The sequence below is a fragment of the Nycticebus coucang genome, chromosome 2 (genome assembly GCF_027406575.1).
Source record: "Nycticebus coucang isolate mNycCou1 chromosome 2, mNycCou1.pri, whole genome shotgun sequence".
NCBI classification, from domain to species: Eukaryota; Metazoa; Chordata; class Mammalia; order Primates; family Lorisidae; genus Nycticebus; species Nycticebus coucang.
Window position 1 is genome coordinate 1,494,156 of NC_069781.1, and position 24,277 is coordinate 1,518,432.

Genomic DNA, 24,277 nt, shown 5'->3' on the forward strand with positions numbered 1-24,277 from the left:
GTAGGCTGGGCAGGGGGCTGTGGGGGCTGCAGTGTCCCCATGGTGCCCACCTCCGACCTATACTTGGTGGCTCGTCCTGCCCCTCCAGCCAGGAATCTGCAGTTGAACAAGTGACCTCCCTGGGGGAGGCAGCCACACACCCCTCACTTGACTTGGTGAAATGAAGCCTCCCATGAGGAAAAGGAAGGCAGCAGCCCATGCAGCCAGGATTTCCTGACACTCCAGCAGTTTTCAAGGTCAGCATTTGCAACCTCCTTCCATCAGCACCCCTGGCCTGGGGGGATCAATGCACCTCAAGTCGTCAGAGAAAGCGGCCCGTTCCTGGCCATACTGCACAGACCACGCTGGCCTGAAATGAGGCTGGGGAAAATCCCCTGGGCTGTTCCCAGGGTCTTCCAAGGAACCCCAGCTGTTTCTTGGGGTCACAGACCACCTTCCTGGAGGTGGGCAGTCCCAGGTCTGACTATCCCCAAATGCAATGAACTTGGAGGCTTCAGACCCTTGCGTCAGCAAGAGCTGAGGGGCAGGTGAGGAGGTGGGCAGGCTCAGGTGCTCTCGATCCAAGCAGCAAGACCTGAAGCCCTGTCACACCAGAAGGCTGACCCGTGCAGGGTCAGGGGAAGGGGTCTGGCTGGACTTGAGCTGCCCGGTAAGTGGAGTCAGTTCAGTCTTTGCCAGCAAAGCTCAAAGTTTTTCACATGCACATTACCCTGACCCTCTCTCCCTCCTGAGGAGGGTCCTTCCTGGGGCCCCAGGCCCTCCACCTCCTTTGGGCCCCTCACACTGAGATCCAGGCTGGTGCTGCAGGGCCATGATGCGTCCTTTGGGCTTCCAGGAAATGCAATGTGAACACCCCACTCAAAATGTACTGTCCCCTAGCGATGCCCTGTAAAACCTTCCTAATGCTGCCACCCTTTAATACAGTTCCTGTGGGTCGCGACCCACAGGTTGAGAACCGCTGCCCAAGGTTAAAATATCTGCCCCCTACAGTCCTGCCCTGCAGGAACCTTCCACGTCTCAGGGCCTCAAATATACCAAGCCGGGCAGTGACCCCCCAGCCCACACCCCAGGCATGTCACCTGTGGTCCCCACATACTTGCTGACATCTCTCAGGTGTCTCCCACTCAATATGCCGAAAGCAGAATCCCCACATTCCCTGCTCACCTCTGCTGCACCCTCCATGTCTTCCTGTCCTAGCCAGCGCCGCTCTGGTGTCCAGCTGTCTAGCTAGTGAGCATGGGATCATCCTGACCCTCTCTCCATAGCCCTCACCCGATGCCTCAGCAAATCCTCGACCCCCTCCCGCTAGCAGTCTCTGTAGCCCCAAAGACTTGAGACATCAGCGCTCGACTGCCAGGCACGGGGGGAAATGCCAGGTGTGCAGCCACATCCCCCATAGGTAACAGCTGGGAAGTCTAGACAGACACAACAAGCTGCCATCTGAAGCCATTGGAGGGGACCCTGGCACTGACCACAGCTGCAGTGACCCCTGTCAAACATAGTCAGACACTGGGGGCTGGAACTTCAACACGTGCCTCTGGGAGACACCGCTCAGCCCATAAGAAGCCCCAGTAACATCTTTGTTCTCCTGCCCCACTGGACTGCAGCTGCCATGTAGGGCTTGTCACACAGGTGGGAGCATGTGGGGCACAACCTTGCATGACGGTCAGAGCCCTGACCTGCCCTGCCCGGCCCTCAGTCTCGGCCTCTCCGTCCCGGCCTGGGTCTATCCAGCCAGGAGTCAGGAACTGTGCAGGCAGAAAGGCACCTCAAGGTGACTGTGACATGTGTGGGCCCAGGAAGTTGGCCTGCCCCTGGCAGGCTGTTGATTTTGGAAGTTGGCTCTGCAAAAACATAACATTGTCTGTGTCCATGGCAGCATGGAAAAGGACAGGGTTGGCGGGTGCTTCTGAGGATTAAGAGCCCCTGCACCCCACCCTGCACGAGGGGTGAGGCAGAGCCCTTCCACGTGACCTCAGCTATATAGACAGCGGAGAGTGCGGCATCCTGCAGCCATAGTCTCCAGCCGTCACCAACCCCAGACCGCTTGTCACAAGGATGCGCCTCCTACTGCTGGCCACGCTGCTAGTCCCTGGCCTCCGGGCTCATGGGGTGCAAGAGCCAGACCTGTCGCAGGTGAGACGGCAGAGGCCTGGTCTGGATCTCAGGATGCTCCCAGGGTCAGGACTGTAAGGAGAGCCTTACGTCCAGGCAGTATCATGGTGGATGGTGCATGGGTCAGGCCCCTGGCCAGGTGGAAGCATCGCTGAGTCCCCTGGGACTCCAGCTCCCGGGCCTTCCCAGAGAGTCCACCAGGCAGCAGGACCCCAGGGACCCCATCATGGCCTTGGGCGAGTTGGTGCTCAGGCAGCAGATCTGGGAGATCCCCAGACTCCCAGTCATTCCTGCCAGATACCAACAGCACAACTGCCCAGGTCAGACCACAGGCAGCCTGGGGGCAACCCTGGGCTGGAGCCACCTCAGCATGACTTATAAATTGGCTGTGGGGGGCCCTGCTGTGGAATTTTCCCTCAAGTCAGCCCCAAGGGGCCCCAGACCCAGGGTGCCAGGGCATGGTATGCCCTGAGCCGGGGCACTGACTGCAGTTGGATCTGGGCAGCAGGAGGAGGAGGGGCCGAGCCTCACCTGCCCTCTGGCCCCCAGATCTCTGGGAAATGGTTCACTGCTGCCCTGGCCTCCAATAAGTCTGCCCTGATCGCACCTGGTGGGCACTTTAGGGTTTTCCTTGACACCCTGGACGTGAAGGACGGCAATGTGCATGGGGACATCCTGGTGCCGTGAGTCTGGGCCAAGGTGGGAGTCTGGGGTGGATTCAGGAGCTGGATGGGCTTGGCCAGCCCAGGGAGCAGGAACAGGGACACTTTAGTCAGACCGCACTGACCTGGCCTTCTCACTTGCTGTGTACCTGTGACTCCCTCCCTGTCACTAAGCCTGTCCCACTGCACCCCCTGCCCACCTGCGGGGCTCCCAGCATGGCCTGGAAGTTAAGAGCTCTGCATGTTCGGGGGGGCGGGGGCATCCTGCAGTGTCCAGTTGCACCTCCACCTCCAGCCACCTCTCTCCTCAGGGAAGATGGAGGGTGCAAGACCCTCTCCCTCGTAGCGTTCAAGACTGACAAGAATGACAGATACCAGTTCTCCCTGCAATGTGAGTCACATCGGCCCAGCTGTCTTCTGCGGCCCCAGCCTGGTTGCAGGTCTTGGGCATCAGTCAAGCAGCACCCAGGAGCCTCCAGCCCCAACCTTAACCCTAACCCCAGAGGCAGCCCCTGCCTCCCAACCTGCTCATGCTGCTGCCTGGGCAGGGGCTGGGCTGTAGCAGGGCCCTGTGGGACCCAAGCCCCAAATTAGCTCTAGGGTTTCCATAGTCCAGGGACACAACAAGATGGACATGGTGGATGTGGAGACCGGTGAGGCCCTAGCTATCTTCCTAAACAACAAGTACCAGGACGAGACCAGCTTGGTGGCCGCTTTGGTGGGTGCGTGGCCCTACCCCGACCACTACCCATCCCCTAATCCCACTGTGGGCAGTCCTGGTCCCCTTCAGTTCCAGAGAGCACAGTGCCCAGTCCCCACGGCACCCTGCCCCCACGGCAACCCGTTCCCTCACAGCACCCCAGCTCCTTCAGCCTCCCATCCCCTGCCTGAGCCCCTGTCTGAGGTTTGGTCGTGGGAAGAGAGCTGCACCCTGGACCCACCACCCTGCTGTGGCCGGTTCTGCCCACAGTGCGGACACTCCCCGCTAAGAAAGACTCCCTAGACGCGTTTGAGCGCCTCTGTGAAGACCGTGGCCTGCACAAGGAGCAGATTGTTCTCCCAGACCACACTGGTGCGTCCCTTGCCCCCTGTCCTCACTCAGTTTCCCTCGGCTTACGTGGCCATCCAGTGGTCCAGGGAGGCCAGGGCCAGGCCTGAGGCTGACCTGCTGCTCTGCCCCTCAGATCACTGCCAGACATCCCAATCCTAGGCCCAGCCTGTCATCCCAGAAACAGGTGAGTGGCCCCTGGGAGCTATGCTGCAGGTGCACATGCCAGGCACACGCCAAGGTGAGCAGCTCCTGGGAGCTATGCTGCAGGTGGGCACATGCCAGGCACAAGCCAACATGCCATGTCTGGGGCCCTTATTGCTGTTAGCGTGGGCACCCTGTCCCTGTACATCACAGCCCCGAGCCACCCTGAGGTGGGGAGGGGGCCCAATGCCCTCCTGTCCTGGCTCTCTGCTATCCCTTCCCCCATCCCAGCCCCGTGGACAGTGAGCCAGAGAGCCTGGTTCAGCCGGGCCTCAAGGAGAGCACTGTGCTGGACGGCCACTCACCCTGTCCAAACCTCCAGGAATTCTGTCAAGAGCGCCTCATCCTGCCGTGCAACCCCTCCTGCTGCCCCCTGGGCCCAGGTCCCACCTGCAGCCTGTGCCCCCTCCACGCACCTTCCTCTGGACTCTGGCCCTTCCTTGTTCAATAAAAGCATTTTACCAAATGACGAACGACTCTGTTCACCCCCAGCGCCTGCCCTGAGCCTGCCTGGGTAAGGCCCTCCCTGTGCCCACCTCCCTCAGGAGAGATGCTTCTCAGTGGCCAGACACAGGGGCCAGTGCAGCTCCCAGGGGGAGTGGGTTCCATCCACAAGGAGCGGGTGGATCCAGGCGTGGACATGGCCCCACAGGCCACACTCAGCTGCTGGCCCTTTTCCCTGCCCCCTTGTGATGTGACTGCTCCCTTAGACCTCCAGGGGCTGAGCCCAGGCTTGGTGCCAGCTCTGGGCCAAAGGGCTCAGCTGTGGGAGTCCCTCTGCCTCAGGGCCCAGTGGAGGCCCTGGCAGAGAACAGGGGGCTGAGGCATCCCACCCCCACACTCCCTGACACCAGCTCCCCGTGTTTCTGGATGATGGATACAATGGCGGGAAATACCACCAAGCAAATGAGGGCTGGCCCAGCCTCAGGGATGACCCCACTAGGGCCCCCCCATGGGTGTGGCCAGGGCATCTCCACCACCCCTCCCCACCCCACCCTAACGTGTGGCTTCAGGGTGAGACAGACTCTTCTCACAGAACCAGCCTCTCATGGCTGGCAGGCCTCACAGCCCCAGCCCAGAAACATCACCATGCATTTATCAGGGACCGGGACAGATGCCTGGCCAAGAGCCCCCTGCCAAAGGTCCTCTCCATGCAGTGGGCAAAAAGCAGAGTCAAAACAGAGGAGAAGCCATCTCTAGGATGCCAGGCAGTGAGTGGGGAGGGGTCCTGTCCAATCCCAAACCATCCCGCTGGTACCTGTGGACATGTGAGAGGCCCTGCCCACAGGACTCAGACGTGGGGCCAGGCAAGGGCAGAGGTGCCTTGAGATAGCCAGACAGTCCCACTAGCAGGCACCAGGGTCATTGAGACACGGGCTCAGGAGAATTCACCCCCAGCTGGGCAGGGAGGGGTTAACTGGGTGGGGGGAGCTCCCTTCATCTCTTGGGGGTGAGATGAAGAAACAGTTGACCCAGGGTCTAGAAGAGGACAGGAGCCTGCCTCCAGGACTGGGAGAGCATCACCCTTCATGCCCTCCAGCTCACCTCCCAGCAGGCCCTCCCTGCTGCCCACCCTCCGTGCAGGCCCTCAAGGGTCAGATAGCCAGCCAGGTGTGGGGAGAGCTACCCGTGTGTGTCTGGGCCCCTGTCCACTGCCTGCCAGCTTGTAGGTCACATCAGCTGCTGGGAGCCATTGTAGCTTCTAGAACAAGGAATGGATGTGCTGGCCTGGGAGCAGAGTGCAGACGGCTGGGCCAGGTGTCCTGAGGGAGCCCTGCTGGCTGGCACAGGCAGACGACCATCAGACACAGGGTGGCAGTGGTGGGGGCTGCTCCTCCTAGTGCCGCCGAGCTGCTGGTGGACACTAAATCTGAGCTTCGGGGATCAGGAACCACTTGGTGCTTCACCCCGTGGAGCTGAGTCCCATGCTCTAGGAGAGATGAGAATTTACAACTAGGCATTTTCAGACCAGAAGGCCCTTTGCTTCCTTCATCTCCTCAAAGGGCTCCATGGCCCAGAAAAGAGAGACACCCCCCGAAATGGGGCGCATGCCACTACAGACACCGGGGCTGGGCTGTGCCCCAGGCACACTCAGCACTGGCGGGAGGCAGAGCCTCAGGGAGGGGCCACGGTGGGATGGAGCCGCCGGGCACCAGTGCTCTCCTGAGTCTGAAGGAGGCAGGAGCCCACCTCTGGCCTCTGGCCTCAAATTAAGGTGTGCCCCTACCTTCCCACCTCCCCAGCACCCAAACCCAGCCCCGGGGCCCCCTCCTCCTAAGGTGGCCATGACACACCTTCCTATGTTCCTCTTTGGCCCCCTCTTATAGGAAAGTTACGACTGCACTTAGGGCCCCCGAGGCCACCCAGGATCACATTCCTACCGTGGCCTCTTTTGCTATGTGAGGTGACACACAGGTTCCAGGTTCAGGATGCAAATTATCTGTGGGGGTCCCTGCTCAGCTCACCACAGCAGGCACCTCATGGACACCAGTCCTAAGGAAGCTAGACTGGCCTCATCCACATGAGGAACGTTCAGTGTCACTCCAGGAATGCTCCCAGAAGGCAGGGACGTCTCATAGCCATGCAAGGACAAGCTGGTCCAGAAGACAGGGACCCTGGGACTATGCCCTTCATGTGCAGGCATCAGACATGTGATGCCCAGGCAGATTCCAGGTTGAGGCAGAGACTTTGAGCCTCTCCCTCCGTGACTGTATTTGTTCCCTCGGCTGCTCTGGCAAACAGCCACAACCCCGGTGGCAGGAACAACAGAATTTGTTCTGGAGGCAGAACCTGAGTCCAGCACCAGCTGTCAGCAGGACTCTCCCCTGAAACTCTAGGGAGGGGCCTTCTGCTGTCCAGCCTCCCTGGCCCCAGCATCCTCTGTCTTGTGGCCGAGACTCTGCTCTTCAGAGCTAGCATCTCCACACTCTCCCAGCCCTGTCTCCACACCACACCACCGGCCCCTCTGCCCCGGACTTGGAGACGGCCAGGACATCAGCAGGTACCAAGGAGGGAGGGAAGAGCAGGCGACGACAGCGGGTTCAGGCAGCGACGCTGCCCCATATGAGGCTGCAGTGGCAGACACATGTCCTTGTTCATGGATCCAAGCCCAGAGAACTCAGAGTACTAACAGTGACCCCAATGAAGAGTAGAGACTGGTGAGGACGACCATCCACGCAGGTGTGATGGGTGTGAAAATGCACACCTTGGGGGCCCCCAAGACCAGGGGGCTGTGGGGGGGAGGGGCACGTGGGAAATCATGCCGTCCACTCAATTTTGCTGTGAAGCTAGCACCCTCTAACATTGATATGCATCCATGCACATATAAAAAAATTCATTCTCATGGGGACACTTGTGATTGCATTTAGAACCCAGCCAGGTCATCCCAAGGCCCTATTTAATTACACCTGCCAAGACACTTTTTTCATGTAAGGTCACATTCACAGATTCCATGGATTAGGACTTGACATCTTTGGGAGCCATTATTCAGCCTACTAATTGTTAATTGATAGACCCATTATAGAAAAAAAAATTAGTAAGGATTTGGAAGATGTGAACAGAAGTGTCAACTAACTAGACCTCGTGGCCTCTGACAGGCCACCACATGCCTTCCAGCAGCACAAAACACCCATCAAGATGGTGCTAATCCTGGGCACCTCAATACATTGCAAAGGATTTAAATCATATAAAGGGAATCTTTCACTTCCTTATTACTAAATGTTTCCACTGAATGAATATCCCATGATTTAAGAACAAATATTCAAATTACATACATCTGACAAAGTGCTCACTGGCAGAATATATGGAGAATTCCTACAAATCAATAACAAAAATATCCTATTTTTAAAAATGGAAACACATGTCAATACAGGCACTTCACAAAGGAAGATATATTTAGGCACGGCCCACAGCAGTGAGAAAGCACTCACCACCATTAGTCATCAGAGACTCGATTGCAGAGGAGCCAATTCACTTCACACCCACCAGCACAGCTACTTTAAGACTGATTCACCCAACTGGGCCGGGAGGTGGAGCGGCAATTCTCACACACAGAAGGGTACAGGGTTCTCTGCTCTGGAGAAAAGTGGAAGCATATCTGCTCATGATCCAGAATCCCACTCCTGAATATTTAACTAAAAAAAATTGGAATTATGAATCACCAAAGGACTTGCACAGTTTGTACAGTTCACAGCTCCAAACTGGAAGGAACCCAGATTTCTACTCAACAGCGGGATGGATGGCTAAACTGTAGGACAGTCAAAGAAATAGGGTACAGCAATGAAAAGGAACCCACTTCACCTGTGAGAAACACAGTAACAGGCATCCCAGCTGGAGGGAAGAAGGACAATTACCATTCTTTGCAGGTGGCATCATCTTACACGTAAAAAGTCCTAAAGATTCCACCAAAAACCTTGTCAGAACTAATAAACAAATCCAGCAAAGCTGTAGGATACAAAATCAGCACTTGAAAATCAGGTGGTTTCTATGCATTACCAACAAGCATATGAAAAGGACCTTTTCGGGGAGGGCACTCACCTTAGGGGTCAACTTGGAGAGATCGGAGCAGAGTGTGTGCCAAAGTGCCACCTGTGTGCCCCCTCTCGGGGGATGAGTGTCCCTTCCATCCTCGAGGGATGGTGGCCCAGGCTGCCAAGAGGACACTGTCACCTGGAATAAGCACAAGGACAGAGGCAGCCATTGGGCTCTGGGGCACTTGGGTGGCCGCAGCCACTGCCACCTGCACAGACACCTGGGGTGGAGGGAGCAAAGCCTGGGCCACATGGCAGGCAGGGCCTGGGGCTGCACAGATGGGATGGGAAGGGACGCAGTGTCCTGGACTTCTTTCATGACCTCGGCTGAACCAAGTTTCCGCAGCTGTAAAATCAGGGAAGGAACCGAGGGTCTGACATGTGAAAGGCTCAGCATCAGCCCGGCCACACCTGCTTCACCCCTGGGCTTAACAGCAGTAACTGTCCCCTCCCACTCCTGAGGCCAAAAGTGCAAAGTGCTGGTGTCCCCAGGGCAGGTCTCCTCTGCAGCTCTCAGGGACATTCTGCCCCAGCATCCCCGGCCCCCGGGGGTGCTGCAATCCCGGCTCATAGCGGCATCACCCCATATCTGCCTCCATCATCACACCGCCACCTTCCCTCCAAGGGCCTGAGTCCCAATTTCCCTCTTTATTTTTTTTGAGACAAAGCCTCAAGCTGTCACACTGGGTAGAGTGCTGTGGCATCACAGCTCACGGCAACCTCCAACTCCTGGGCTCAAGTGATTCTCCTGTCTCTGCCTCCCAAGTAGCTGGGACTACAGGTGCCTGCCACAATGCCCAGCTATGTTTTTTTTTTTTTTTTGGTTGTAACCATCATTGTTGTTTGGCGGACCCTGGCTGGATTCGAACCCACCAGCTCAGGTGTATGTGGCTGGTGCCTTAGCTGCTTGAGCCACAGGTGCCGAGCCCCCAATTTCCCTCTTTTTTAAAAGACACGAGTCTTCCAGTTAGGACACACCCTAAATCCAGGCACATCGTTCCAGACCCTTAACTAGTGACACCTGCAAAGTCCCTGTCTCCAGAGAAGGTCATGTTCTGAGGTTCCAGGTAGATGTGAATTTTGGAGGCCATGGCTCCAGGGTAAGAGTGAACATGCTCTACACACCTGCCAGGCAGAGGCAGTGGGAGGGTCAAGTGCTCACCTGGACAGGGAGCAGGCATGGGGCCTTCCCATGGGGACCGATGGACACTCTGTTATAGATGAAAAGCCTGTAAGTAAACTTTTAAATGGTTCCATTTTGTGAAGGCAAGTTTAAAATCTTTTGTGAGTTAGAAAGGAAAAAATCCTGGATAGAACTCCATATGTGGCTTAGAACCTAATCATGTAAAAGTGATTTAGGGCCGAGCTTTGTGGGGGCAGGCCTGCTGACAGTTACCTGTATATCTCAGGATTTTCCAGACTACTCCCTAAAGATGATTAACAGCCTCCAGATGGTCAAGCATTCAGACAGCTTATTTCCCCATATCTTGTTTTGTGGTTTTGTTTTTGATTACTTAGTGTAAGAATAACTTTATTGAAGTAGTTATCAGTTAAACTGGTTAAACCTTAGCCCATGAGGATAGCTTTACATAACGTTAGTAAAATGGTTATTAGTTAATCTGGTTTATCCGTAGGCCTGTAAGTACCAGGCAGTAAAAGCCCTGGGGCCAAGGTTTAAGTCATGTGTTTATTGATTAAGTTATGTGCCTATATAAGCTTTGGTGGAAGAAATAAAGATTGCCACTTGCCATGAGAGTGTAAGTGGTCCTCCTTATTACTCAGACTATTTCATTGCAGGACGCATTTCTCTGCGTCACCGGTCAATTGGGAGACTTTCATGCAACACTCTCTACTCTGTCACGCTCTGATCAGAGGGCCCAGCCTGCAATGGGTGAGGGGCTGGGGCAATGAGAGAGGTGCCCCCCACCTCTGCCACAACCTAGGGAGCCACAGAGAAGTGGCAACACAGGGTATAGCGAGGCCCTGCAGCCACCAAGAAGGGAGGTGTCAGGATCCTAGGAAGTGAGAGGCCCTGAGGACACAGGCTTGTATTTTGTGTGCAACAGGCCCCCAAAATGCTCTTGAAGAAGAGGCCCTGCACCCCAGTCTTCCCAGTCATCCACTGAGAATTAGACTCTCACTGGGGTGTCTCAGAACCTTGACCCGGCAGCCCTGTCCTGCCCCCCTGGGGGCTGGGGTCCTTTCCCAGCATTTAACCTCTAGGGGAAGAGCCAGCTGCCTTATTTCCCCACACGTGCCTCTGTGAGTTGCAGAGGTGAGGAGTCCTCCACCCGACACTTACTGACCACCAGTTCTGCCCCTCCCTCCCAGGGGACCCCCAGGTCCCCAAACCCACCTGACTCCCATCAACCCACAAAATAAGAGCGCAGACAGTGACACTGCCTGGCTGCAGCCAGGGTCCACCCAGCCGGCTCTGCCCTTGTGCCCTCCTCTGGCCCTGGATCCACTTGGGTCCTCTCACTCCTTCTCACTTGAAGCAAACCCCCCAGACGGCTGGCAGCAGCTGTGCGGAGCCTCCCGGGTTTGACTTCCCACAAGGCAGCTCCTCCAAGTGTTAAAGACGCCATGTGATGTGGCACCTGCTCCTCCAGCTGTGTCCAAGGGCCCCAGGCTTGGCTCAGAAGCACTGTACATGTCCCCAGTGGAACCAGTCACCACAGCCAGAAGGCAGAAACCCCAATGTCCATCAAGGGATACGTGGACCAGCTAATCAGGGGCCATGTGTAGTTCTGACCACCCCTGTTGCGTGACCGGAGACGTGAACGAACAGCAGCTTTGCCATGGGTGTAAACTCGCTCCTGTAATTATTAAGTCAAGAAACAGACTACACAAGATGGGATGGCATGTAGCGAAAAGCTTTATTCAGGGTTTTGATTTTATACTTTTTCAGTTACATACACGCTTAATCTATCATCTGTTAGTTCCATCATTATCTTATTTTACCTATCTGAAATTAACTTGAAAGGAAATATTTTGTTATCATATCAATACAATCACTTTTGTAGTAAACCTCTTCTTCTAAACACTAATTTCTGAGCAGGTATCTAAATAAATATCTCAAAGAAGAAAGTAGCCACAGGGGAACAGAGTTAATGGAAGAAGATCTTCAAGTGTTCACTCAGTTTACTCAGTATGAAGTAACAACTGTGTCTTTCCCTCAGGGCAGAGCACCTATAGACCTCTGACAATATGTTGTTAACATACGTCAACCCTCTGGCCCATATCTCTGAGGAAGGGCGACATGCCCTTTGATCTAAGGCTTCACGGGGTGCCCAGCTTCAGAGAAATGGCTTATGGAATTTTTAACTCCAGGGAAACCAACTCTGTGTGTGTCCCAGGGGGTCCCAGGTCCCTTAAGCCTCTGGAAGAAAAGCAAGTCATTTTAAACTCACACTGAGTTCACTTTGTGTGCTTGATGTAGGATATATTATTTCTAAATATTATCCTACATTTTCCCTTTCTGTTTTTTGACAAATATTATTCATATGTCATCATTAAAGCAATATACACCTGCATATAACGTTCATTTTCACTTTGAGCATGCTTCATTTTCTTACAAATTAAATATAAAATGAATCCAATAATTAAAAATAATGCTTCCTATAAGTCCTTGTATTTTTGGAATAGGATTCATTTGTTCAATTCCATCAGATATGCCTTGTAAGATCTGATCTCCATCTATTTTTTGTAACTTATTTTCAAAAGTGGAATATACCTCATGTTTGTAAATTTACAATTTCCTTGGTTAAATTATCATGGTTTAACAAATGCTTTTTAACATTCTCCCAAGGAAATTTACTCTCATTATATTTAACAGGGGTTATACAAAAAGTAGTTACATTCCAATCACATTTTAACATCATTTGTTTTTTTAAGCTAACTCACCCCCAACATAACAACAGCTTGTTCTAAATCAGCAATTTCATTATATAATTCAGGGTCAATTTGTTTTTGGGCAGCCCATAATTGTTCAGAGTCTTTATGTCAATCAGCCACAAAATTATGGGTTCTGATTCCTTGAGTTAAAGTCACCCCAGAGGCGGCAGCAGAAGCTATCACTGTAATAATTCATAGAATGGCATCAATCAAAAGTCCAATACATCTCTTCGTTCTTTTCAAGACTCGATCAGCCAGAAGTTGAAGGACTGTCAAGGCAGGAGATTCTTGCCACGGTCTGGTTGAATTCACTGGCATCCACACACCTGTCCTGGCTCTCAACAAATACGGCTGTTCCTTTTGAGGATCAAAACTTAGAGAACTATTAATACTAGTAAACAGTGACACACAGGACAAAACAATTCTCCTGTTTTTTTCATTCCACTTTATGTTGCCCTTAAGCCACACAAAGGGTAATTGAACACAAGCTTGAATGTATCTTTCATCATGGACAGTAAATTCCATGCCATAAGTATGGGGTGTGGTGGTTTGATGATAAAACAATCCACCAGTCCAACCCTTCATAGGTTTTAGGGCTGCTGCTACTTTCCACAAATGATTTTGTTTAGGAAAGCCATAAATTCCAGGTGCAGGGGGTGCAAACCCAACATCTGTCCAACTTATAGGTGTTATCATATTTGTAGGATAATATTTAGAAATAAACATATCCTACAACCCCACCCATGGCGAGTAAAAGCCGGATGCAGAAGGCTGCGTGTGGCATGCAGCAGCCAAAACAGGAAGGTTCACGGGGACAGAAAAGTAGAGGTGTGGTGACAACACTGGGGTGCAAGGGAGGAGTGACTGCCCAGGGGCAGAGTTTCTGTCTAGGGATGAAACATTTCTGAGAGAGACGTGGTATTGGCCACCCAGCACCAAGAACACAGCCAGCACTACTGAGTTATTCATTTAAAACCATTAACAAGGCATGTTTTAAGTTACACATAATTTACCACAATGAGGTTTTTAAAAAAACTGTTGGAATTACTGTGTGGTATTCTCCCCTGACCCAGGGGGCCATCCTATTGGGGTCTCCCTCTCCATCTGCGAGTCGCCTACAGCCTGTGTCCCTCTTTTCAGAAGCAGTACATGGCCCAGACCTCAGGGGAGGCTCTGGTCTCCCTGGCCCACCAGTCCCAGAACCAGATTACTGACAGGCACAGCACCCTGGGGCATGGCCCTGCATCCTGCTCCTCACTTCACACCCACCTGACTGGTAAACAATCAGAGAAGACAAGGAAAAAGCCTCTTAGATACAGAATAGTTGTGGAGGTGATGCTGAAACTACCTTCCAAGCACAAAGTGAACATAGCCGGACACCCACATATGTGACACCTTCCTAGGGAGGTACCAGGACACCCACATACATGACACCTTCCAAGGGAAGTACCAGACACCCACATACATGACACCTCCACCTTCGCAGGGTGGGACCAGGACACCCACATACGTGACACCTTCCCAGGGAGGTACCAGGACACCCACATACATGAGACCTCCACCTTCCCAGGGTGGGACCAGGACATCCACATACGTGACACCTCCACCTTCCCAGGGTGGGACCAGGACACCCACATACGTGACACCTCCCACCTTCCCAGGGAGGTACCAGGACACCCACATACACGACACCTCTACCTTCCAAGGGAGATACCTGGACACCCACATAGGTGACACCTCCACCTTCCCAGGGTGGGACCAGGACACCCACATACACGACACCTCTACCTTCCAAGGGAGATACCTGGACACCCACATAGGTGACACCTCCACCTTCCCAGGGTGGGACCAGGACATCCACATACGTGACACCTCCACCTTCCCGGGGTGGGACCAGGACAGCCACATACGTGACGCCTCCACCTTCCCGGGGAGGTACCAGGACACCCACATACGTGACGCCTCCACCTTCCTGGGGAGGTACCTGGACACCCACATACGTGACACCTCCACCTTCCTGGGGAGGTACCAGGACACCCACATACACGACACCTCTACCTTCCAGGGGAGATACCTGGACACCCACATACGTGACACCTCTACCTTCTTGGGGAGGTACCAGGACACCCACATACGTGACACCTCCACCTTCCCAGGGAGGTACCAGGACACCCACATACGTGACACCTCCACTGCACAGCTGCCTTCTGAGGGTGGATCTGGAGGCCCGAGGGGGCCACATGTGCACAGCCCTCCTTGGGAGTCCCTGACCCAGCTGCTGGCTGCCTAACTGCACCGGCATAGCCCCAGGGCCCAAGGACTGCCCAGCTCAGAGAGGGTGGCCAGCATAGAGCCATTCAGCCTGGCTGTGTCTGCCCACAGGAAGCCCCAGGCCCTTGCCGGGCTGGACGAGGGCAGACCCAAACACCGTATCCTTTCCTTTTGCCAAAAAGGGTCTGTATCTTAGTGGCCACTTGCTGTCACGTGGCCAGGAGATCCCTCCCACACACACACAATTTAGGGACAGTGCCCTGAACAGCTCAGGAGAGGGGAGCAGCAGTCAGCCACTGAGAAACCCAGCGACAGGAAGTGTGAGCCCCCCCAAAGCCCCTGTCCTTTGAGGAGGCAGGCTGTGGACAAAGTGCTGTGACTTCAGCCTCAGGGTAGTAGCTGGGCTGGCAGGTAGCTGAGTGCCACCTCAGGGTGGCAGGTGTGGCCCAAACCAAGCCCTGATCCCACTGCCCAGAACCCCTCTGTCTGCCCAACCCCTTGCGAGTTGGAGAGCTGAGCACAAGGTGAGGTGTAACCAGCCTTCTTGCTTGCTGTGAACAGAACCTGGTTCTAAAAGGAGTGATTGTCATGAGTCCAAGTGTCTTCCATCCTGAGAGCGTAGCGCAAAACTTCCATCTGCCCAGCCACACCTCTGGTCCACCCTCAATTCCCTGTTAGCGCTACTGGAAATTTCTCTACCCACTTCGTGAGAAACAAAGACCCCAGAACTCACATTCCCTGGGGCAAAACCAGGCAGCCACGTCCAGTCCCACCAGCACTTCCTCCCCAGTGCCTCTGAACATCAGGGGCTTCCACAGAGTGTGGTCCCTGCCTGCCAGCAGCCCCTGCAGGGTGGGTGTGGGCCACATGGAGAGGCCTGGCCACTCCAGGTGGGGCACAAAGGTAAGAGCCTGGGGTTGTGCCACACAGGGTGGCCCTGTCCTCCCCAGGCTGTGCTGAGGCCCCCTACCTGCCTCCCACACACAAGTCTGCAGTCATGGTGTGGACCCTGGGACAGCACCTGCTCAAGTCTCCCACAGTCATAGCCAGAGCAGGAGCCCAGAAGTAAGGGACACCCAAGGAGTGGCAACCGTGGCCCCCCAACCCCTTTCCTATGCTCCCTGGGGGTACAAGGCAGCTCCCAGACCCAGATACCTCCAGTAGCCCCCCCAAGGAAAATCCCCCCACCCCCTTGGATCAGCAAAGGGTTGACACAAGTCACTTCCCATGGTTCTGAACGTGATGTGGGGGACACAGGACCTTGGGGCTGGGCAGAGTTAAGCCCACTGTCCCCAAGGTAGGACAGGCATTACAGCTGTCACACTACCAGCCAGGCTTGGGGCTCAGCTGACTCAGACTCTGGCTCAGGGAAGAGAGGCCCACCCCTTAATTGCCCACCAGCTCATCCTGAGGGAGCAGGGCTGAGATGGTATCTGACCTGCACCAAGATTATGGCAGCAATGTTAGTGCCTGGTGTAGCCCCAGAACAGCCCCAGAAAAAGGCCAGGGCTCAGGGTGGTGTCCAGGATGGGCTTGGGAGTCTCCACCTCCTTTCCCAGGGGCAGCAGGCTCAGAGCAGCAGGACCATGAAGGCCGGGGCAGCCCCCGACCTCTAGCACTGGCCCACACTGGAGACGCACAGTACACTCACAGGTGCACGGCACACATGTAACCCAGACATGTGCACACCAACATGCATGTACACATTGACACACATGCACATGCCATTGTATATGCTGACGCGAGTACACACCAAGATGCATCTTACACTGACACCAACACACGTGCACAAACCAATGTATACACTGATACACATACACACCAACATGCATGTTACACTGACACATGCACACCGACACACATGTACACACCAGTGTATACACTGCCGCACATACACTGACACACATGTGTACACTAACACGTATACACACTAACACACATATACACTGACATGTGTGCACAATGATGACACATGCCCACACACCAGCCCACATGGCACAGTCTTCTGGGAGACACTTGGGATCAGGGGCTGCCAAAGTCAGCCACAGACAAGCCAGATGGGGCAGACAGACCAGGGTGTGGACACACACTGGAGTGCGTAATGCCCCACATGGCTAGCTGCCATGACCAGGAGGCCCTGACCTCTACCTCGCCGGCCCTGGCAGAGGGTTCCTCCCCCCTCAGTGACAGGGTTGCAGCTCCATCCCCTGGGGTGGGGAGGGGTCCTGAGCACAGTGGTCTGCTGCACCCAGCCCTGCCTTACACACCTGCCCTGTCAAGGGACCATGGTGAGTGCTCAGGTCCACTCCTGGAAGCTCCAGACTCCACCCTCTGCCTGAACACCATCCTCAGCCTGAGGTTTGCAGCAGCACTCATGCACATGGCCCCCAAGCCAGCATGCTGTCCTCCCACAGTAGGCACTCCACAGCCTTGCTCAAAGGGACTCCCAGGAATGGTGGAATGTTCTAGTTTGCAGAGTGGGGCTGTGGGCAGGCACAAAGTTGCAGCCTGGAACAGATGTGTCCTCTCCATAAGGGACAGAGACTGCTCCAGCCCCAGAACACTGACCTGAACCATGTCCTCTAGAGGGGAGAAAAGGGCTCAAGTAGCACAAGGAGGAGACCAGTGTCCTTCTCTGCGGTGGCTGAGGCAAGTGGGCACCTGGCAGGGTCAGCTCACTCTGGGGACAGGACTCTGCCCAGGTCCCCAGTGAGTGCAGAGACCAGTCCTAAATGGAGATCAGCCTTTCCTGGGACATCAAGCTGGGGCAGACACCAGGCCCTCCTCAAAGAACCCCACGCAATCCAAACACCCAGGGATGCCTGGAAAGACAGAACTGCCACGGGCCAGCCTATCCTAGAGTAGGGTGCAAGGTGAGGTTACCCAGCCTTCCTCAACACTGACAGCCTCACAGAATGAAGTCCCAGAAGCTGCCTGGGTGCTCGGTGGAGGCGTCAACCCACCCTGGAATCAAATTAATGACACGGGAGCTACTCGGCTCTGCTTCCTTGGGAAGCCACATTTCCTTTTTAATATTTAGCCTCCGCAAGTCACAGCCTCAAATTAGGACACAGCTGTAGCTCAACCCAAAACACAAGGGTGCTGAATGCAGACAACATGTGCTGCTCCAGCAACCACCCACCCGCTCCCCACTGACCCACGCTAGCAGGAGAAGAAATCTGGGAAGATGCCGTCCACCTCGTCACGCAAGGCCAGGCCTGTGCAGCCCAAGTCTGAGGCCCATGGCTCCAGGGGACTATCCTGAAGCTCCTGGCAGCCAGGCCCAGGGTCCTCCAGGAGACCTGGCTCTGCCCGGTCCAGCGGGCTGCTCCTGGCCAGGGCCCAGGTGGAGGCCACACATCCTCTGCCATCCAGGGGCCCTGGAAGAAGGACAGCCAGTCAGCAGAGCTCAGGGAACCAGGGCTCTACCTCTGCCTGCTCTGGAGGCTCTGCTCATCTGTGAGATGGGAACACACACACCCTGCCTCGTCCCCCTAGTGCCGAGGCCTGTGCTGAGGAGGCTGGCTCACTCCTCCCTGGCAGCCCTGTTCCCTGGACATCTGCTGGGCCAGAGCCAGGAAGGAGCCACCATCACTAAAACCCGAGGGACATGGCTTCTAGACACATCACAGGTGGCCCAGAGCCTCGCCAGCACTAGGACATGAGTCTCACACACCACAGCCCTGTGTTATATGCACACATGCCTGGTCGCACCTGCTCACACATCATAGGACCCCTGCCCCCAACGCAGTCATCCTGACAACCAGGCACCAGTGGGGGAAATGGGGGCTTAGATACAGATGCCAGGACTCCAAGTCATGCAGCACAGTGGGCCTGGGCCCATATCCCTGCCCTACAGCCCTGTGTCCAGCACTAGTGTGAAAGGACCTGGCCACAGTCGTGGGCCCTGCTCACCTAGCCACCAGTCGGGACTGGCAGTCAGGAGTAACGACGTCCCCTCCTCCGTGTCGGATCCTGACACAGACCTATGGGTAAGAAGACCGCCCCCCCCAAGTGGCCTCAGGTGGACCCACTGGACCCCAAGTCCTAAAAAGACGGCACCTGAGTCAAAGAAGAATCAGGTGCTGCCCCTGCCTACCCCCTAGAAAAGCTGAAGCCACAGGCCACCCAGCACTGCCGCCCCGCCCCAGGCCGCCAGCATCTCCCCTGGTTCCTCTCCAGCCTCTGTCTCACTCCTCTCCCTCCCCTGCCCACACCCCAGCTGGTGTGTGTTTATGAAACACAAACTCATTTCACCATCAGCCAAAACAAAAGACAATTAGGAAGACAAAAGTGCTTTCAGACACAGCAGAACACACCTGGTGACTCTTGACTCTAGGCAGCCACTCCCTGGTCTGGCCTGAAGCATTGTGCCTCCCACAGGTGCCCAGGAAGCAGGGACAGAGGCCTCCTACAGGTGCCCAGGAAGCAGGGACAGAGGCCTCCCACAGGTGCCCAGGAAGCAGGGACAGAGGCCTCCCACAGGTGCCCGGAAGCAGGGACAGAGGCCTCCCACAGGTGCCCAGGAAGCAGGAACAGAGGCCTCCCACAGGCGCTGGGGGCCAAGGCAGGGGCACATACCTTGCATCCAACACAGGCACCAGAGACTCCTGGGCTTCCTTGGCTGGCCCTTCTGGAGGGGTGGCAGCCCTAGCTGGGGGCTCAGGCTGGCCCAGCCAGCTGGGTGCCTCTTCACTCATCACGGGGGAGGTCAGCTGCCGCGAGCATAGGAGCCAAGGTGGGGGTGGCCCCGGGTCCTCAGGTGGGCCTGTGAGCTGGGGTGCCAGGCTGGAAGGCTCTGTGGGAGTCACAGCAGGTCACAGTGCATGAGCCCAGTCCTGTCACACTGACCAAGTGCCTGCCTAGCTGCCTGTGCCTTGGAGGGCACAAGTGGAAGGAAGCTCAGAGTAAGTGGCAGACAGACACCCAGGGCAAAGGTGAACAGCCAGAGAATTCCCTGGAGAAGGAGCCAACTCTGCCTCACAGTCTGTGGGGTTCAGGCCTGGGGACCATTCCAGTGCCACCTCCCTAACCCAGGCTCTGGCCCTCCAACCTCTGCACCCTCGTGTCCTGGTAACTCCAGCTCTGGCACCAACCCCACTATGGTGGGCACACACAGGGAGTTGGAAGGCACAGCCCGGCCATCCGTGGTGCTCAATAATGTCCAGACGCAGCAGAGCTGTGAGGGCTGGAGGCAGCAGAGAGGTACCCTGCAGGACCCTCAGATGAGAAGCCTGGCTCTGAGCAGCATTGCCGCACCCAAGGCCTCATCGGGAGGGAATGGCTGAGAAGCTGCAACCCACGATGCCCTCAACTTATACACAGAGAAGCAGATGGGGCACCCTGGGGAAAACAGATTTGAACCAACTAGAACAGACAGGGAAGCAAAGCAGTGACCACTGGAGAGTGACCAGAACAAGGCCCCTGTTCTCATGCTTCCAGAAAGGCCCACAGTGCTGGTAGAGGAGAAGGAAGGGGGAGGAAAGAGGGAGGGGAAAGAGAGGGACCCTGCCCCAGGGAGCAGAGGCAGCAGGAGCTGGACCAGCCTGGACCCCATTCTGGAGCAGAGGAAGGTTGAGGGGGACAGGACACAGGTAACAAGCCAAGGGCAGACCGTGGCCAGGATACCAGGCACCCCACATCTCCCTCCTCCTTGCCCTCCCTGCTGAGAACCTGTCACATCCATCCCTTCCTGGAACACACACATCCTTTATAGAGAACGAAGAACAGCCCAAGAACCCCGCAAGATCAGCCCCCCAACAGGCAGGTTTTTCACACACAAGACAAGATGCCCCAAACACCTGTTTAGAAACAGACCCCACCGTTCTCAGGGTCAGAACCAGGTCCAGGCCACACCTGGCTGAGATCCGCAGGCCACTGACACCACACCCGTCTGTGCTCACACAGGCACACGCTTACCTGGGATCGGAGGTGGTCCATTCAGCACCTCGGATGGCCCTGTCAGAGCCCTGCTCTCGGCCACACAGCTTGGGGGGTCATCCTTCCTGAACAATACAAAAGACACCCTAGCTGGTAGAGACCTAACCGAGGGATTGTGGCATGCCCAGGGCACAGGGAAAAACAGGCCCACAGGGACCCTGAGGCTGCCTGGGAAGGCCGCCCCCACTTCCCACCCCAGGGGTGAAGAGCCCAGTACTACCCCAGAACACCCAAGAAACCTCCACTCTGCACCCCAGGCTAGCCCCACCCAGCAGCTTCCACAGACTTACTCTCTTTGCCCCCCCCCCCCACCGGTTCCAGGTCAGTCTCTACAGTCTATTCAAACACAAGAAGTGGGCAGTCCTCAGCTTGGTCAACCATCTTGCTAAAAAAACCCAAGTCATCTTGACTTCAGTAAGAATGGGAGGATGGCACAGCCAGGAAGTGGGGTACAATGTCTCTCAGGGACCAAACCCCCCCACACACACACACATACACATAGGAAGGCCCATCCAGGCAAGGGAAGAACACGGAACACCTCCCACCCCCACACCAGTCCAGACCCTCAGCCTGCTAACCCAGCTGGCCTGGCTGGAGCCCACTCGGAGGGCCACTCCCTCCCACTCCACACCCCCCCCCACCACCAACCGGGCACTGTCACCACCAGCCCTGCCCTTGGCAAGTTGCTGCTGTGAAGACCAGGCTGGGCCTCTGGGGGGCCTTGCATCTCCCACCCTAAGGGGGTCCCAGCACCCTGCTGGGTGGGCCACAGGAAACACCAACCGAGTCACAGCAGAGGCTCCAATCCCTGGGTCTGAAACACCTGCCAGAATCTGACGCGACAGGGCCAACTGCAAAACGTTCTTCTGCAGCGAGTGCCACGCCTCCTTGGAAGGAGCAAGAACCAGGATTGAAATGGACTCGCTGACAGGTGACACACACGGCCATCCTCAACTGGAATCCCAAGAGAAAGGCAGGGTCCCAGCTCACAACTGGGGGTGTGTGCAGGTTGACAGCCAGGGCTGAAGACCCCCTGCTTAGATCTCCCACTCTTCCCAAGCCAGGGCCTCTCCACAAATGCTCTGACCTCGGGCGGCGCCTGTGGCTCAGTGAGTAGGGCGCCGGCCCCATATACCGAGGGTGGCGGGTTCAAACCCAGCCCCGGCCAAACTGCAACCAAAAAAATAGCCGGGCGTTGTGGCGGGCGCCTGTAGTCCCAGCTGCTCGGGAGGCTGAGGCAAGAGAGTCACGTAAGCCCAAGAGCTGGAGGTTGCTGTGAGCCGTGTGACACCACGGCACTCTACCGAGGGCAGTAAAGTGAGACTCTGTCTCTACAAAAAAACAAACAAACAAAAAAAAAACAAATGCTCTGACCTCTGACCTCATCAGGGCGGAGACAGTCCCATCCCAGGTATAGTCTAAGTTAGGCTCCGCCAGGGGACTAGGAAGAGTAAAGGGACCCTGACTGTCCCCAAAGCTGGCATCAGCTTTGAGGCAACTGATCCCCTGATTGGACCGAGGAGCGTGATGTGGTAAGCGCCCATCCTGCCCAGCAGAGCTGTAACTCACAGTGAACAAATCAGCCATGAAGCTGAGGCAGTTAGCGGGTCACGCTCCCTCGGGGCTGGTGACACTTCCTACCACTGGTCACCCTGCTGAGAACTGACCACCACTCACAGTGTGCTGATCCCGGCCAGGCACCAGGGATCCAGCGAGCTTGAGGAACTGCACGGCCATCTCCAGCACGGAGGCCATGTCCTCCCGCCGGCCATCGAACTGGGGCAGCAGGGCCCGCAGGCGCTCACAACTCGCCGAGATCCGCCTCCTGTTTCGGAGGGATAAATGCAGGCAGACGGACCCCTGTAGTGCGGACAGCCCAGGAGCCATACCCACCCACCCCCACCCCCACCCCTGTCCCCTTGTGGCCTCTGCACAGCAGCCACAAGTTGTCCAGCGCACGAGGTCACAGGCAGAGTCAAGGATCAGAGAATCCCAAAAAGGTAACCTCCAGACCCCAGAGCATCAGGCCACGGCAGCTACACTGCGGCCACGCGCCTTTTCTCCTTTACCCTGGGGACGCGCCTCGCAGCCACCCCAGCGCGACTCTGGTCACCACCTTGGGGCCCTGCCACTCACCGGCGCTCCCTCTCGCTCAGCACGTTCCGCGGGAGGCCGGGGCTGGGACCCTCCGCCGCCAGAGGGGCCGTGGCAGGGCCTGAGCCCTGGGCGAGGTCCTCGCGGTGGGACAGGGTGCCCGACAGGGAAGGGCTGCTGCCGAGAGCAAGAGCACCAGGCTCTGGGAAGCCGAGTGGCCACCAGGCGCCCAGGTGCAGGGACGGGCTACCGGGACAACGCCCCAGCCCCTGCCGCCCGCCTCGCCCACTAGTCCCCCGGGGGACCAAGAGGGGTTAAGACCAGAGTCTCCCACTGGGCAGAGACCTTGAGATTCCCACCGCCCCTATCCCATTCCTCACTTGTGTCTTCCAAGGCCTTGGAGGACCTCACCGTGGGGCTCATGCTCCTGGGACGCCATGTGCCTGGGGCTACGAAGAAACCACCCCTCCCGGCCTGCTCGGCTCCTCACGTGCGCTCTGGCTCCTCACGTGCGCTCTGGAACGCCGCACGTGCTTCCCAGCCAGTCAGCCTTGACCCCGCCCCCACGCCTGCGCTCAGCTCCGTCTCGCCAGGCCCGCCCACATGCGTGCATTTGCCCCGCCCTCACGTGTGCGCTCAGACCCATCCCTGCCAGGCCCGCCCCTACGCATGCGCTCTACCCTGCCCCATCCCCCCCTACCCTGCCCCTCCTCCCTACCCGCCCTATTCCCCCATACCCGGCCCAACCCTGGCTCTTGTGGCTGGTGAACAACAAAGTTCCTTCCGTGAAGAAGTTGCCAGAAGGTGGCGAGGCTGGGCCTCCCACTCGGTACTCCGGCCTGGGCAGCGGTGCAGTTGCCTCTGCCTTTCCTGGGTTCCCTCTCAGGCATGGGCTCTGCCCACTGTCTGCTCTAATAGTGTCTCCCTGAGCGATGTGGAGACGCTGGCCTCACCCTTAAGGAGCTCACCACTAGTCACAGGTTGGGAAACGGGTGCGAGAATTGTGTAGCAGAGATCTAGGGGACTCAGGCCTCTCCTGCTCTCTACGCGTGCCCCTTCCCCTAATCTGCCTTGCATCTATGTGCGGGGCCACCACTCGCCCTGCTGGGACACCCAGAATTAAGGGTATTTAGCCCCAGCCTACGGGCTCTGACAGCCCTGCACCTCCCCCAGCTCGGCCCTGGCCCCACCTCCCGCCCAGCCTCTAGCAGATGGGGGTGTGGGGTGGGGTGTGTGTGTGTGTTAAACCCAAGCCTGGAAAGCTTTGCACATTTCCCAGGGCCTGCGCCAGTCCCTGAGCACCCAGGAAAGCTGAAAACCATGAGGACAGCAGTGGGGGCTGCTGAGAATTTGCGTTTCACTTAGGAGTATGTTCCTGGGCGCCTGTTGGAGACAGTTGTTGGAAGAGGCCCGGGGCGGGGGGGGGGGGGGCGCACAGTTCCATTTTAAAGAGGGGCAGTGAGAGGGAGTCAGTCTGGGGTGCCCCATCTTCAATGGAGGCAGTAGCAGCTGGGCCC

General features: G+C 56.5%; 2 protein-coding genes across 2 annotated transcripts; one reads left to right on the top strand and one right to left on the bottom strand.

Moving 5' to 3' along the window:
• The first annotated feature begins 2,039 nt into the window (after positions 1-2,039).
• On the top strand, positions 2,040-4,386 carry LOC128561749 (minor allergen Can f 2-like). The gene is made up of 7 exons (XM_053556317.1): positions 2,040-2,136; positions 2,665-2,798; positions 3,089-3,168; positions 3,389-3,499; positions 3,748-3,849; positions 3,962-4,012; positions 4,352-4,386. The coding sequence occupies exons 1-6, from the start codon at positions 2,059-2,061 to the stop codon at positions 3,985-3,987; spliced, it is 531 nt and encodes a 176-aa protein (XP_053412292.1). The 5' UTR covers positions 2,040-2,058; the 3' UTR covers positions 3,988-4,012; positions 4,352-4,386.
• Positions 4,387-17,725: 13,339 nt separating this feature from the next.
• On the bottom strand, positions 17,726-23,255 carry SOHLH1 (spermatogenesis and oogenesis specific basic helix-loop-helix 1). The gene is made up of 8 exons (XM_053572300.1): positions 23,141-23,255; positions 22,803-22,937; positions 22,344-22,491; positions 21,450-21,586; positions 20,646-20,731; positions 19,308-19,533; positions 18,642-18,712; positions 17,726-18,106 (listed from the first exon to the last, which is right to left on the bottom strand). The coding sequence occupies exons 1-8, from the start codon at positions 23,197-23,199 to the stop codon at positions 17,889-17,891; spliced, it is 1,080 nt and encodes a 359-aa protein (XP_053428275.1). The 5' UTR covers positions 23,200-23,255; the 3' UTR covers positions 17,726-17,888.
• Positions 23,256-24,277: the final 1,022 nt, after the last annotated feature.

Coding starts and splice junctions, on each gene's coding strand:
- SOHLH1 (XM_053572300.1), bottom strand. CDS start 23,199: ATGGCGTCCCAGGAGCATGAGCCCCACGGTGAGGTCCTCCAAGGCCTT. Junction 22,938..23,140: donor CAAGGCCTTGGAAGACACAA/GTGAGGAATGGG, acceptor TGCTCTCGGCAG/CAGCCCTTCCCTGTCGGGCA. Junction 22,492..22,802: donor CTGAGCGAGAGGGAGCGCCG/GTGAGTGGCAGG, acceptor CCTCCGAAACAG/GAGGCGGATCTCGGCGAGTT.
- LOC128561749 (XM_053556317.1), top strand. CDS start 2,059: ATGCGCCTCCTACTGCTGGCCACGCTGCTAGTCCCTGGCCTCCGGGCT. Junction 2,137..2,664: donor AAGAGCCAGACCTGTCGCAG/GTGAGACGGCAG, acceptor TCTGGCCCCCAG/ATCTCTGGGAAATGGTTCAC. Junction 2,799..3,088: donor CATGGGGACATCCTGGTGCC/GTGAGTCTGGGC, acceptor CTCTCTCCTCAG/GGAAGATGGAGGGTGCAAGA.